This window comes from Musca domestica, unplaced genomic scaffold (assembly GCF_030504385.1).
Source record: "Musca domestica strain aabys unplaced genomic scaffold, Musca_domestica.polishedcontigs.V.1.1 15, whole genome shotgun sequence".
Lineage (NCBI taxonomy): Eukaryota > Metazoa > Arthropoda > Insecta > Diptera > Muscidae > Musca > Musca domestica.
Window position 1 is genome coordinate 3,081,639 of NW_026712207.1, and position 16,884 is coordinate 3,098,522.

At 37.7% G+C, this 16,884-nt stretch overlaps 1 protein-coding gene across 3 annotated transcripts in view; it reads left to right on the forward strand.

The window, feature by feature from the left end:
* Positions 1–16,884, forward strand: part of LOC101901793 (terpene synthase) — a 197,646-nt gene that overhangs the window by 4,133 nt on the left and 176,629 nt on the right. The window contains exons 3-7 of one of the 3 annotated variants that reach the window (XM_005180784.4): positions 4,574–4,682; positions 4,745–5,005; positions 5,072–5,174; positions 5,243–5,370; positions 9,074–9,834. In XM_005180784.4, coding sequence (XP_005180841.1) covers positions 4,574–4,682; positions 4,745–5,005; positions 5,072–5,174; positions 5,243–5,370; positions 9,074–9,205 — 733 coding nt within the window. In that variant the 3' untranslated portion in view covers positions 9,206–9,834. Of the gene's footprint in view, positions 1–4,537; positions 4,683–4,744; positions 5,006–5,071; positions 5,175–5,242; positions 5,371–9,073; positions 9,835–16,884 lie in introns of those variants that run through there. The other 2 variants (XM_059119526.1, XM_005180783.4) reach the window with 2 other exon arrangements.

The following is a 16,884-nucleotide window of genomic DNA, read 5'->3' on the forward strand; positions in this document are numbered from 1 at the left end:
ACAATCAATTTCTTTTTGTTTACATCCATTTCGTTTTCTTGAAATTAGAATTCCGGGAAAAGAAAACATTCACAGCACATTCATTTGTTCAATAACCAAACATCATGGCCCATGTTTATGGGCCATTGAATGATGATTCCCTTTGCTATGTGTATCCAATTCACTTTTTGTATTGGAATATTTTTTTTCTCACAATTGATATTAATTAACATTCAACATGAAGCATGTTGCACTGGCTCCCTGCCTATTTGGGTTGGTTTGTCTTTTGTGTTGCTACTATTTAATTGTTAATGTTGATTTGTTGTTGTAAAGAAGTAGATGTGGAGGGTCAATTGGATTGTAACTTCAATAAACATGTTGCAATGTTAGCAGAGCAATTGGACAACCATTTTCTGGAATGAAAGGGCGTCTGGGGAAAAGGGTATTAGTTGGTTATTCATAGATCACTTCATGGCCGTCTTTATTAATGACTTTAAATTTGTATTAATAGAGAACCCCGAAGTTATCCAAAACCCAGTAGGGAAAGGTCAAAAGTCGGACGAGGCCGACTATATGATACCCTACACTGGTATGCATATTTAGCAGAGCTCCCGTAACAAAACAAATTTGTATTGGGAATTTATACCGGACCGAGTTTCACCAAATGATCGATTGAATATGAAAAAATCTATCCAATTTGGGGTGATATAACATATATGGAGGACAATAAGCGTAAAATCGGATGAAGGTGTATATCGAAGCTATATAAAACTTAAAACCGAACTTGATTAGATTTGGTAGAGGTATTTTCGAGCTGTATCTGATGTTCGGATGAAACATATATATGGGAGCTATAGCTATATTTGAACCGATTTTAACTGTATCTGATGTTCGGCATCAAATATCATTGTTGTGGAGTGATATTACACATGTGAGGGACTTTAACACAGGATTTAACACAGATCGGATGAAACATATATATGGGAGCTACAGCTATAACTGAACCGTTTTACACCTAATTTGATGTAATTGCTTCTTGACTGAACGCCGTCGAATGTGCCAAAATTCAGTCCGTTTGGGCTAATATTAGCCATTTGGAGCAACAATAAACCTCAAAATCGGATTAAGATGTATGTGGGAGCTATATCCAAATCTGAACCGATCTTGACCAAAATTTTAGCAACTTATTTTTGAGCTATAGCTGATATCTGGTACCGAAGATCATTGTTATAGAGTCCATGTAACGCATGTGAGAGACCTAAAACCCTAAATCGGATGAAACATATATAAGGGAGCTATAGCTACAACTGAACCGATTTACACCGAATTTGAGATACTTGCTTCTTGACTGAACTCCGTCGAATGTGCCAAAATTCAGTCCATTTGGGCTAATATTAGCCATTTGGAGCAACAATAAACCAGAAATCGGATAAAGATGTATGTGGGAGCTATATCCAAATCTGAAACGATCTTGAGCAAAATTTTAGCCACTTATTTCTGACCTATAGCTGATATCTGGTAGCGAAGATCATTGTTATAGAGTCCATGTAAGGCATGTGAGAGGCCTAAAACCTCAAATCGGATGAAACATATATATAGGAGCTAAAGCTATAACTGAACCGATTTTCACCAAATTTCATGTACTTGCTTCTTGACTGAACGCCGTCGAATGTGCCAAAATTCAGGACATGTGGACTGATATTAGCCATTTGGGGTACCAAAAACCTGAAATCGGATAAAGATGTACGTGGGAGCTATATCCAAATCTGAAACGATCTTGACCAAAATTTTAGCCATTTATTTTTGAGCTATAGCTGATATCTGGTACCGAAGATCATTGTTATAGAGTCCATGTAAGGCATGTGAGAGGCCTAAAACCCCAAATCGGATGAAACATTTATATGGGAGCTATCGCTATATCTGATCCGATTTTCACCAAATTTCATGTACATGCTTCTTGACTGAACGCCGTCGGATGTGCCAAAATTCAGTCCATTTGGGCTAATATTGGCCATTTGGAGCAACAATAAACCTGAAATCGGATACAGATGTATGTGGGAGCTATATCCAAATCTGAAACGATCTTGACCAAATTGTAGCCACTTATTTCTGAGCTATAGCTGATATCTGGTACCGAAGATCATTGTTATAGAGTCCACGTAACGCCTGTGGGAGACCTAAAACCCCAAATCGGATGAAACATATATATGGGAGCTATAGCTATAACTGAACCGAGTTTCAAGAAATTTGATGTTCTTGCTTCTTGATTGAACGCCGTCGGATGTGCCAAAATTCAGTCCATTTGGAGCAACAATAAACCTAAAATCGGATAAAGATGTATGTGAGATCTATATCCAAATCTGAAACGATCTTGAGCAAAATTTTAGACATTTATTTCTGAGCTATAGCTGATATCTGGTGCCGAAGATCATTCTTATAGAGTCCATGTAAGGCATGTGAGAGGCCTAAAACCTCAAATCGGATGAAACATATATATGGGAGCTATAACTGAACCGATTTACACAGAATTTGATGTAATTGCTTCTTGGGCGGACTCGGTCAGATGTGCCAAAATTCAGTCCATTTGGGCTAATATTAGCCATTTGGAGCAACAATAAACCAGAAATCGGATAAAGATGTACGTGGGAGCTATATCCAAACCTGACGCGATCTTGGCCAAAATTTTAGCCATTTATTTCTGAGCTATAGCTGATATCTGGTACCTAAGATCATTGTTATAGAGTCCATGTAAGGCATGTGAGAGGCCTAACACCTCAAATCGGATGAAACATTTATATGGGAGCTATCGCTATATCTGAACCGATTTTCACCGAATTTGATGTACTTGCTTCTTAACTGAACGCCGTCGAATGTGCCAAAATTCAGTCCATTTGGGCTAATATTAGCCATTTGGAGCAACAATAAACCTGAAATCGGATACAGATGTATGTGGGAGCTATATCCAAATCTGAAACGATCTTGAGCAAAATTTTAGCCACTTATTTCTGAGCTATAGCTGATATCTGGTACCGAAGATCATTCTTATAGAGTCCATGTAAGGCATGTGAGAGGCCTAAAACCCTAAATCGGCTGAAACATATATAAGGGAGCTATAGCTATAACTGAACCGTTTTACACCGAATTTGATGTGATTGCTTCTTGGCCGGACTCTGTCGGATGTGCCAAAATTCAGGACATTTGGACTGATATTGGCCATATGGTGCACAATTAATCCGAAATCGGTAGAAGATATAAACGTGGAAGCCATATCTACATTTTCACCAATTATCTCCAATTTCAATAGGGTTCGTCCTTGGGCCAAATAAATTATTTGTGCCAAATATCATCTCGATCGGGCAATAAATGCGCCCTATAATTTGTTTACAAAAATACATGGACAGGCGGACGGACGGACATGCGGAAATCGACTCAGAATTTTTTGTTATGCAGATCATCAAAAGGAACTATGGGTCCATCTCGCCTCCTTCTCCATGTTACAAACGAATGCACAAAGAGATAATACCCCTACCTCGATGTGGTGTAGGGTATAAAAACAATAATGTCGTCTTACGAGGGGACCTGAAAATCACCTCAATGGATCACGTTGAAATCGTGTCTATAGACGACGTCTTAAGTATTCTTCAAAGTCGTCTCCATGGACGACCTTAAAGTCTCTCAACCGACGACCTTTAGTATTGTTCATAGACGCCTTGAACGTCGTCTCAAAAGCGACAACAAAGTTGTCTCTAAAGACGATCGAAAAGTCGTCTCACATGACCTTAAAGTCGTCCCAATGGACGAACTTAAAGTAGTCTCCAAAGATGACCTCAAGGTCGTCTCCATAGACGACCTCAAAGTCGTCTCCATAGACGACCTCAAAATCGTCTTCATAGACGACCTTGAAATCGTCTTTATAGAGGACCTTGAAGTCGTCTCCATAGACGACCTCAAAGTCGTCTCCATAGACGACCTCAAAGTCGTCTCCAAAGATGACCTCAAAGTCGTCTCCAAAGATGACCTCAAAGTCGTCTCCATAGACGACATAAAAGTCGTCTCCATAGACGACATCAAAGTCGTCTCCAAAGATGACCTCAAAGTCGTCTCCAAAGATGACCTCAAAGTCGTCTCCATAGACGACCTCAAAGTCGTCTCCATAGATGACCTGAAAGTCGTTTTCTTGGACGACCTTAAAGTCGTTTTCTTGGACGACCTTAAAGTCGTCCCCAAAGACGACCTTAAAATTGTCTCAAAATACCCTTAAAGTCTTCTCCACAGACATGAAAGCTTCTCCAAAGACAACCTGAAAGTAATCTCCATAGACGACCTCAGAGTCGTCAACAGAATCTCAATAGACGACCTCAGAGCCGTCAACAGAAGACCTTTAAATTTACCTTCGACTTGTTTCAATGGACCCCATTATTTCACATAATATGCATGCCGAATCTTGATCACTTTTCATTATTAGATGTTGCTTTATGTCAAAATACACACAGACACACACACCCACACATATACATCAATGTAATTTTGTTGTTTACTAACACTAATACATTTACAGCATTGATGATATTGAAGACAATTCAATACTTCGCAGAGGTGTTCCAGTTGCCCATTCCATTTATGGTGTGCCCAGCACAATCAATGCAGCAAATTATGTATTATTTTTAGCGCTCGAGAAGGTCCAGCAATTGGGGCATCCAGAGGTAAGTTAAATACCCCCAAATATATAATCCACAAAATTTTATAATTTAAATTCTCTTCCTAGGCCACCAAAGTCTATACGGAACAGCTGTTGGAACTACATCGAGGTCAGGGTATGGAAATATATTGGCGTGATAGCTTCACCTGCCCCTCGGAACAGGAATACAAACTGATGACAGTGCGCAAAACTGGCGGCCTATTTATGCTGGCCATACGGCTAATGCAATTGTTTAGCAGCAACAAAGAGGACTTTTCCAAACTAACCGCCATTTTGGGGTTGTATTTTCAAATACGCGATGACTATTGTAATCTCAGTCTGAAGGAGGTGGGTGAAACAACATAAGCCAAGGAAATTGATATAAATTATTAACTCCTTATTCTTTTTTTCTAGTATTCCGAAAACAAAAGCTTTGCCGAAGATTTAACCGAGGGCAAATTCGGTTTCCCTGTCATACATGCGGTGCAAACCCAAAAACACGATAAACAGGTGCTGCGTAAGTATTTCCATGACACAATTGAAAATAGTATTATAATTAAAATCATTGTTTTTTCTTTCCTGCAGATATTTTACGCCAGCGCACCCACGATGTGGAAGTGAAAAAGTATTGCATTACATTGCTGGAAAAATTGGGCAGTTTTCGTTATACCCGCAACGTGCTGGAATCTTTGGATGAAGAAGCCAGAGCAGAGGTAAGTTTAATATTAATAAAAAAAGAAATGGAGATACTAACCACTATACTATCGAGGAAACATACACGAATATCCAAAATGTTTAAGGCATCCCATATTGTAGAAAAAATTACGTCTCTTGGTCTTCTACAAAATAAGTCTGATTTCTGTGATACTTTTTTTCCTCAAGAAGACTTTGCGATATTCATGGGGTGAGGCTTGGGTCTCCCATTAGAAGGTATTTTTTTCGAAAACGTGGTAGTCTTGTCTTGGAATTAGTCTAAAGATTTGTAATTGTTGTTTGTAAAGACATTTTTGTCTTCTGTGGGGAGATTTTTTTCACCTTCATTATGAGGGTCCTTTTATACACTCTATATTGAAAAGGAGGGTATATTAACTATGGCATTCCGTTTGTAACATCTCTAAATATTCGTCGTACAGAAAGAAAGAATACATATTCATGATCAGCATAAAATTCTAAGTCGATTCAACTATGTCCTTTTGCCTGTCTGTCTGTTGAAATTACAATACTGCCCACATTATTTGAAGTAGAGCTTTAAAATTTGGCAGAACAATTTGTATTGTGTCTAGGATGGTTGGCATCAGCCGTCATACGTTATGGTATAGCCGCTATATAGAGATACCTCCCGATATTTGGTATTTTGATGAATATCGCCATAGGTTCTAGCTCCCGTGGCTTAGCATTGTATGTATAGGTAGGTCCATGTTTTCGCATTGCCCCCATAAAACGGTACCTCCTCATATTCTGTTCTTTTATGATGGCCACATTTTTCCACAAATTTGACTAAAAATTGGTATTTTTAGGTCATAGTGGGTTTTAGTTCCGGTGGCAGAACATTGTATGTATAGGTCCACGTTTTCGTATAGCCCCCCTATATAATAGTACCTCCCGATATTCGGTGTTTTGATGATTTTTGTCACATTATTCACGGATTCATCTAAAAATTGGTAGTTGCGGTTCTTAATGGGTTTTCAAATTGAATATCTAGATCTATGTTTTCCTATAGCCGCCATGTAATGATACCCCCTGATATTCGGTATTTTGATAATCCTAGTCACATTTACCCTCGGATTTTTTTCAAATTTGTTGCGGCTGTGATCGAGTGACAAAACTCGTCATGCCACACAAACACACCCTTTAAAACAGATTGGTAAAATTTGTCGCTATATTTTTTATACCCTCAGCCATATGGCTAGAGAGCGCATATATCATTTGATACGGCCAAAAAGTGCCTCATCGAAATAACGGTTTTATACCCTAGGTCTCTTTGGGCCAAATACGTTTCAGGACATTTGGAGTCGATGTAGAGATGTCTGTCTGCCTGTCTGGCTGGCTGGTGCGCACGATAACTCTCGAAGGGAGTATCCGATTTCGTCCAAACTTGGTACATCGTAATATTGTTATGAAACTTAGATCGAGTTCGAAGATGGACAATATCGGTCCACTACTTCTGGTACCTCCTCCACAAAATATCGACATTTTCAAAGAAAGTCATTTACTGCACAGAAAGAGCAATGATAATCCGATTTTGCTCCAATTTTGCATATCGTAATATTTGCGTCAGTGCTGGGTCATGTGTGAAAATGGACAATATCGGTCCACTCCATCAAGTACCTCCCCCACAAAAGGGTCAACATTTTGAATAATTACAACTCTTTTAAAATGTGATGGAATAGTCTGATTGTCCTCAAATTTCACACATCCCAATATTTTCATCAACCCAAGTTCTGGTGTTAAGAAGGAATATATCAGTCCACTCCTTCTGGTACCTTCCCCACAAAGGATCAACATTTTGAATATCTACGAAGTTAAAAAAAAAAACGGGAAATAAACATCCGAATCCATTCAGACTTGGTACATCTCAATATTTACATCAACACAAGATCTGTCATAAATATGGTAGAGATCGGACCATTCCTTTTGGTACCTCCCCCACATAGGAGCAAAATTTGGAATATCCAAAAAGCTCATAAAACACGAAATCAACATCCGATTCCATTCCAGACATGGTATATCTCAATATTTCCATCAACACAAGATCTGCTATAAAGGTGGTAGAGGTCGAACCATTTCTTGTGGTACCTCCCCCACAAAGGGCCAAAGTTTTGAACATCTATGAAGCTCATAAAACACGAAATTTCAATCCGATTTCATTCAGATTTGGTACATCTCAATATTTCCATCAACACAACATCTGCTATGAAGGTGGTAAAGGTCGGACCATTTCTTGTGGTACCTCCCCCACAAATGGTCAAGGTTTTCAAAAACCAAAATGATCATTAAACCTGAAATAAGCATCCCAGTCTCTTCAAATTACACAAATCATAATATTTTTATTAACCCAAGGTCTGGTGTGAAGATGGAAAGTATCGGTGCACTCCTTCTGCTAACTCCCCCACAAAGGGTCAAAATTTTAAATATCCATGAAGCTTATAAGAAGCGAAATTAACATCCGATTACATTCAGACTTGATACATCTCAATATTTCCATCAAGACAAGATCTATTATAAAAATGGTAGAGATCGGACCATTCCTTCTGGTACCTGCCCCACATAGGGGCAAAATTTGGAATATCCATGAAGCTCATAAAACGCGAAATTAACATCCGATTCCATTCAGACTTGGTACATCTCAATATTTCCATCAACACAAGATCTGTCATGCAGATGGTAGCGTCGGACTATTCCTTCTGTTACCTCCCCCACAAAGGGTCAAAGTTTGAAATAACAAAAACGACCATAAAATCCGAAATTAGCATCCCATTCTCTTAATATTTCACACATCCCATTATTTCTACTAACGCAAGATCTACTGTGAAAGTGGGATGTATCGGTCTACTCCTTCTGGTACCTCCCCCACAAAGGTTGAAATTTTTGAATATCAAAGAAGCTCATTAAACGCAAAATTAACATCCGATTCCAATCAGACTTGGTACATCTCAATATTTTCATCAACGCAAGATCAGTTATAAAGATGGTAGAGATCGGATCATTCCTTCCGGTGCCTCTCTCACAAAGGGTCAACGTTTTGAATAACAAAAACGATCATTAAATCCGAAATAATTATACCATTCTCTTCAAATTACACACATCACAATATTTTTACTAACTCAAGGTCTGTTGTGAGGAGGATATATATCTGCGAACACCTTCTGGTACATCACCCACAAACGGTGACAATTTTCAATGCTGTTATCTGTCATAACTTGTGTAACAATGTGGGCGATTCCTTAAAACTTACTATAGCTAAATATTTCTCTCAAAGAGAAACCTGGCATGAATATGGAATTTATGATTCCGCATAAAATTGGATACACACTTTCGATTTTCTTGTTATTTTGCCCATATCAATATTTTTATCTGTATAAGATGAAGTATGAAAATTGAATACTTCGGTCGACTATTTTTGGTACCTCACACACATGTTATCCTTTTCTAAAAGTTATCACATATCTCTTATAAAGTGAAGGAAGTAGTCGATATTGTCCAAACCTGTCCCTTCGCAATATTTTTATCATATTTATTTATGACCGATACGAAATGGAAAATATTGGTCCATGCCTTACTCCAGAAGTCAAAATATATTTAAATAATCGAACAATGGCATATTCGGCATAACCGAATGATACTTTTTATTTTCTTCAAAAAATATTTTATCCTTTAAAAACCAAAATTCTAAAATATCCCCTCCTTCTTTTCCAGGTAAAACGTTTGGGTGGCAATCCCTATATGGATAAATTGCTGGATAAGTTATTGTCATGGAAGACATCCGAAAGCAATTGCAATGAGGCCAGCTCTACTTCTAGCGCGCGCACCAATTCAACGGGCAACTAACAACCAAAGAGGCAAAGAAGGGAAGACTGATAAATGACCTGATCCACTTAACCACAAAACCAAACAAAAAAACCTTTTTTGCTGTTAAAAAATATTTTGAAAAGAAAGAAAGTCTATATGGAGGCGTTATTTTTTTAAACGAAAATTCTATTCTCGAAATTAGCCTAAGCGTCTAATGTGTTGTAAAAATGGTTCCAAACTCAAATGCTATCGCTAAATGTTGTCTTTTGTAAATCGTACTTTATATTCTTATTATTATTATTACTATTACATTTATTATTATTAGTTTAGGTTTAATGGAATTTAAGAAGGAGATTAGTATTTTTAAAAAACCAAATCTGGAAATCTTAAATTCTTAAAACCATTATTGGTTCCAGTGTGCTTAACTCCTTTCTGCTGCTCTATGTTGTATATTTCTTTGTCATTTTATATATGTATATTGAAAAAGTGCTATATACAAATTTGAATGTTAAACAAATTATATTATACAATTGAATCAATGCACCACCTTAAACAAGAAATCAGAAAAATATATATATAAAATATATATTTTTAAAAATTCTATATATAGAAACAAAATGTAAGAATATATTACATGTATTATTTTTTTGGCATTTTATTATTGCATTATTACACATTAATATTGGCAATGTTTGTAATTTATTAATAAAGAAAAGCAATTCTTTTTTTATAAAAGAAAAGATAACTACGAATTTCAGAAATAAATATAAAAACAAGCTAAAGAAAGTATCAGTCGGTTTCGCCGACAAATGTATACCCACAGCCAATGTTCGATTATTTTATATATATTTTTGACATCTGCTATAATTATTCCAACTGCTGACCCTCTTTGGTGTAGTTTTCGAAGCAATGGGACAATATTGTCCTTTTCATATCAGACCTAAATAAATATGATGTAAATATTGCGACTTGCCAGGTTTGGAATACAACGATTACTCCCTTCACCTTATATGAGATATGTGATATAGTCGACCAAAGTATTCCATTTTCATACTTCATTCAATACAGAAAAAACAAGTTAAAAAGTATCAGTCAGTTTTGCCAAAGGTTATATTCCCTCAGCCAATGTTTGATTATTTTAACTAATTTTGGCTTCTGCTAAGATTACTCCAATTGTTGACCCTCTTTGGTGTAGGTGCCGAAGGAATGAGACAATATTGTCCATCTCGTTTCGGACCTAAATAAATATGACATAATTAATGCGACGTGCCAGGTTTGGAATATAACGACTACTTCCTTCACTTTATATGAGATATGTGATAATTTGTAGAAAAGGATAAAATGTGTGTGACCTCACCAGTCGCCGAAGTTTTCCACTTTCATACTTCATCTAATGCAGATAAAAATATTGGTATGGGCAAAATTACAAGAAAATCAAACATTTTTATCCAATTTTATGTGAAATCATAAATTCCGTATTCATCTCAAGTTTTTGGTTAAGAGAAATATTTAAATATAGCAAGTTGTAAAGCATATCTGATTTTTTACGACAGATAGAAGTATTGAAAATTGTGACGCTTTGACGCTCATCTTCACAACAGATCTTGCGTTAACAAAAATGATTGGATGTGTGAAATTTGAAAAGGGTTGGATGCTTATTTCGTTTTCTTTGAGGTTTTGCCTATTCAAAATTTTCACCCTTTGTGGGGGAGGTACCAAAAGAAATGGTCCGACAGATTTTTTGTTGATGGAAATATTGAGATGTACCAAAAGTCTGAATGGAATCTGACATTAATTTCGCTTTTTATAAGATTTTTGTGGGGGAGGTACCAGAAGGAGTGGACCGATACGTTCCATTTTCACAGCAAATATAGTGTTAGTAAAAATAATTGGATGTGTGAAATATTAAGAGAGCCGGATGCTTATTTCCGGTTTTATGATCGTTTTTTGTTATTCAAAACTTTGACCCTTTGTGGGGGAGGTACCAGAAGGAATGGTCCGATCTCCACCATCTTTATAAAAGATCTTGTGCTGATGGAAATATTGAGATGTGCCAAGTCAAAATGGAATCGGATGTTAATTTCGTGTTTTATGAGCTTCATGGATATTAAAAATTTTGAACCCTTGTTGGGGAGGTACCAGAAGGAGTGGACCGATATATTCCATACTCACAGCAGATCTTGTGCCAGTAGAAATAATGGGATGTGTGAAATATGAATAGAACCGGATGCTTATTTCCGGTTTTATGATCGTTTTTTGTTATTCAAAACTTTGACCCTTTGTGGGGGAGATACCAGAAGGAATGATCCGATCTCCACCATCTTTATAACAGATCTTGCGTTGATAGAAATATTGAGATGTGCCAAGTCTGAATGGAATCGGATGTTAATTTAGTTTTTTATGAGCTTTATGGATATTAAAAATTTTGAACCCTTGTTGGGGAGGTACCAGAAGGAGTGGACCGATATATTTCATCTTCACACCAGACCTTGGGTTAATGAAAATATTGTGATGTGTGTAATTTGAAGAGAATCGGACTCTTACACCACATTTTGTAAAAGTTGTAATTATTCAAAATTTTGACCCTTTGTGGGGGAGGTACTCGATGGAGTGGACCGATATTGTCCATTTTCGCACTTGACCTACAACTGACGCAAATATTGGGATTTGCAAAGTTCGAGCAAAATCGGATTATTGTTTTTCGATATGTGCAGAAAAAAATATATTTTTTTGAAAATTTCGTTCTTCTGTGGGGGAGGTACCAGAAGGAGTGGACCGATGTATTCCCTCTTCACACCAGATCTTGGGTTAATAAAAATATTAGGATGTGCGAAATATGAAGACAATTGGACTATTACGTCACATTTTATGAGAGTTGTAATTGTTCAAAATGTTGACCCTTTGTGGGGGAGGTACTTGATGGAGTGAACCGATATTGTCCATTTTCGCACCAGACCTAGCACTGATGAAAATATTTGGGTTTGCAGTTATAGCAAAATCGGAACATCCTTTTACTTTCTGTGCAGTAAATTATTTTCTTTGAAAATATTGACATTATGTCTGGAAGGTACCAGAAGGAATTGACCGATATTCTTCATCTCCGACAATATTACGATGAGCCAAGTTCGGACCAAATCGAATACTCCCTTCGAGAGTTATCGTGAGCACCTGCCAGACAGATAGACGGACGGACATCGCTAGATCGACTCCAAATATCCTGAAACGAATTTGGTTCAAAGAGACCTAGGGTCTAAAACCGTTATATCGATGAGGCACGTTTTGGCCGTATCAAATGATATATACCCGCTGTCAATTATGTCCATTGAAGTCCATTTTTGTCTCCGTTTTCCTTTTTGTACGCAAATGATCAGTCCCTCTTTTATTTTATTCTATCTATAGGCTACCCATCAAAGCCATCTTCCTGTAAATTATTTAAAAATCCATAATATATTTCAACATAAATTTATTTCATCACCACTTACCCTACATTACCCATCTCTCTTAATCACTTGTTGTTCCCAAAAAAACAAAAGGGTTGTATGAATATTCCAATTCAAAAAGGCCATTTGTTTTGGGTGTTGACCCTCTTCCTTCTTTCACTTGATTGACATTTTAATAACCAAACTTTCGTTAATGTTACGCATAGCAATTCATTGAATTTTTTGGGAGGGGAGGGGTGTACTCACATTAAAGGCAGGCTGATGCAGCAACGCCTTCCGCTTTTAATTAGAAAAGTCTCTCATTACTCCCCGAACAATGAATGATGATGACGATGGTGCACAGCGTCAAACCAATTCTAGGTAATGGGGTAAAAGCAATTAGAGAATGATTTGTGTATTGAATTCGAAAACAAGAAAGAATTGCTCGACACATCCAGCAATTTCAATTTAAAAGTTTCATTCAATAAAAGATATCCAATGCAGGGAGTATTTATGTGACACTTTGTTGTTCTTTTTTTATTCGTGTTTGGTGTTGCAAATATAGAACGCAACAACTTTTCACGCTGTCTCGTTTTGTAATTACCACCGCAGTTCCCCCTTATACCAATACACTTCTATTCAAAGGAACGACACTAAATACCTGATGTTCATGTCAGTGCGTGTTGTATTGCTCTTCGACTCCCATCAACAATTTTCAACAGAGCACAACAACAGCAGCAGGCACATCCGTTTGAATGACATGTCATTGTTTGTTGTTCTTGTTGCTGTTGCTTTTGTTATTATTGCTATTATTGTTGTTACATTTCCCTCATTTTATGTTTCTCCTCGCACCATGAGCACAGAGTCTCAAATGAAGAGAAAGAGAGTTGGATATTTTAGTTCACAGCAACAAAGAAAATGAGAAGAGTTGTACCTGCCCACCTACTTCTTCTTTTTCTTCTTCTTGACAAATTTGTTAAACATCCTGTTTTTTATTTCGAAAAAATAAACCTGCATTAGATAACAAGAGTGGGGTATTAAATTTAGAAAGATAACACAATTAGTGGAACTAAACGTTTATTTTTTTTTTCAGTTATTTGAGCAGCCCTAAAGTATCACTTGACCAAAATACATCTATTAACTGGGCCGTAATAACTCCTCGAAACGCAAGTAAACCCGAGTGTCACACCATAACAGAGCGCACAGCAGCACAAATGATACAGACACACAAACACACATGAGATTGTGAGAACGAAACAATGCACAATGGGATGGATAATCGAGAGGGAGAGATCTGATATTTTGATAATTATCGATAATAATGTGAGTCGCAAACAAAGAGAAACACCATTCTTGGATGGTGGGAGGGGAAATATTCAAAGAAATTAACAAAAGAATTGAAATAAATTCAATTCTTTTTTTAATTTTTTACATTGAAATTTAATATCTTTGGTTCTATACAATACAGGGGATAAATCAGCTATAAATATGAGGTGTAAGTCATTATAACCTCAGCCATATGGCTAGGGAGGGAAAATATCATTTGATACAGACAAAACGCGCCTCATCGAAATAAAGGTTTTAGACACCAGGTCTCTTTGGAGCAAATCCTTTTCAGGACATTTAGGAGTCGATCTAGCGATGTGCGTCCGCCCGTGTGTCTGTCTGGCTGGCCGATGTGCACGATAACTCCCGAAGGGAGTATCCGATTTGATCCAAACTTGGTACATCGTAATATTATTGTCAAACTTAGATCAAGTACGGAGATGGGCAATATCGGTGCACTCGTTCTGGTATTTCCCCCACAAAAGATCGGAATTTACAAAAAATATATTTTCTGCACAGAAAGAAGAAGGATAATCCGATTTTGTTCCAACTTTGCGAATCCTAATATTTGCATCTGTGCAAGGTCGGGTGCGAAAATGGACTATATCGGCCCACTCCAACAAGTACCTCTCCCACAAAGGGTAAAAATTTGTAATAAGTATATACCTCATAAAATACGAAGTAAGGGTCCGATTGTCTTCAAATTTCACACATTACAATATTTTTACTAACACAAGATCCAGTGAGAAGATGAAACAGGTTGGACCACTCCATCTGGTACCTCCCCCACAAAGGGTCAAAATTTTGAATAATTATATCCCTCATAAAATACGAAGTAAAAGTCCGATTAGCTTGAAATTTGGCACATCCAAATATTTCTACCAACAAAAGATCTGCTCTGAAGATGAGATATATCGGTCCACTCCTACTGGTACCTCCCACACAAAATGTCCACATTTTCAAAGAAAATCATTTTTTGCACAAAAAGAGAAACGATAATCCGATTTTGCTCCAACTTTGCGAATCCTAATATTTGCATCAGTGCTAGGTCCGGTGCGAAAATGGACAACATTGATCCACTCCATCAAGTACCTCCCCACAACAGGTCAACATTTTGATTAATTATAGCTCATATAAAATGTGATGTAAGTATCCGATTGTCTTCCAATCTCACACATCACAATATTTTTAGTAATCCAAGGTCTGATGTGAAGATGGAATATATCGGTCCACTCTTTCTGGTACCTACCCCACAAAGGCTCAAAATTTTGAATATTCATGAAGTTCGTAAAACGCGAAATTAACATTCGATTCTATTCAGACTTGGTACATTTTAATATTTCCAGCAACACAAGGTCTATTATAAAGGTGGTAGAAATCGGTCCACTCCTTCTGGTACCTCCCCCACAAAGGTTCAAAGTTTTGAATAACCAAAACGATCATAAAATCCGAAATAAACATCCGATTCTCTTAAAATTACACACATCACAATAGGTCCGGTGTGAAGATGGAATGTATCGGTCCACTTCTTCTGGTACCTCTCCTACAAAATTTTGAATATTCATGAAGCTTAAAAAACCCGGAATTTAATATCCGATTCCATTCAAACTTGGTACATTTCAATATTTTCATCATCACAAGATCTGTTATAAAGATGGTAGAGATCGAACCATTCCTTCTGGTACCTCCCCCACATAGGGTTCAAGATTTTTGAAAAACAAAACGCACAAAGAAAGCGAAATAAGCACCCGGTTCTCTTCAAATTTCACACACACACACACACAAGCATTTTTGCTAACGCAAGATCAGAAGAAGGTCTTCTTATACAAGGCCAGAAGGTCTTCTCATAGGAGGCCAGAAGGTCTTCTCAAAGAAGGCCAAAAGGTCTTCGCAAAGAAGGCCAAAAGGTCTTCGCAAAGAAGGCCAAAAGGTCTTCGCAAAGAAGGCCAAAAGGTCTTCGCAAAGAAGGCCAAAAGGTCTTCTCATAGAATGCCCGAATGTCTTCTCATAGAAGGCTCGAAGGTTTTCGGATAGAAGGCCAAAAGTCCATCGCAAAGTAGCCCAAAAGGTCTTCTCATAGAAAGCCAGAAGGTGTTCTCCTAGAAGGCCATGGTTCAGAAGAAGGCTTTCGCAAAGAAGGCCAAAAAGTCTTCTCATAGAAGGCCAGAAGGACTTCTTATAGAAGGCCAGAAGGTCTTCTCATAGAATGCCAGATAGTCTTCTCATAGAAGTCCAGAAGGTCTTCTTATAGAAGGCCAGAAGGTATTCTCATAGAAGGCTAGAAGGTCTTCTCATAGAAAGCCAGAAGGCCTTCGCATAGAAGGCCAGAAGGTATTCGCATAGAAGGCCTTCCCCTAGAAGGCCATGGGGTCTTATTATAGAAGGCCAGAAGCCCAGAAGGTCTTCTAATGAAAGCCCGGAAGGTCTTATCATAGAAAGCCAGAAGGTCTTCCCAGAGAAGGCAAGAAAGTCTTCGTATAGAAGGCCAAATGATCTTCGCATAGAAGGTCAGAAAGTCTTCGCATAGAAGGCCAGAAGGTTTCCCCACAGATGGCCAGAAGGTCTTGTCATAGAAGGCCAAAAGGTCTTCTCATAGAAGGCCAGAAGGTATTCGCATAGAAGGCCAGAAAGTCTTCTCATAGATGGCCAGAAGAAAGTCTTCTCATAGAAGGCCAAAAGGTCTTCGCATAGAAGGCCAAAAGGTCTTCTCGTAGAAGGCCAGAAGAAGGTCTTTTCATAGAAGGCTGAAAGAAGGTCTTCTCATAGAAGGCCAGAAGGTTTTCTCCGAGATGGTCATGGGGTCTTGTTATAGAATGCCAGAAGGTCTTCTTATGGAAGGCCGGAAGGTCTTCTCATGGAAGTACAAAAGGTCTTCGCAAAGAAGCCCAAAAGGTCTTCTACTAGAACCTCATGGGGTCTTATTATAGAAGGCCAGAAGGTCTTTTAATGGAAGACCAGAAGATCTTCTCATAG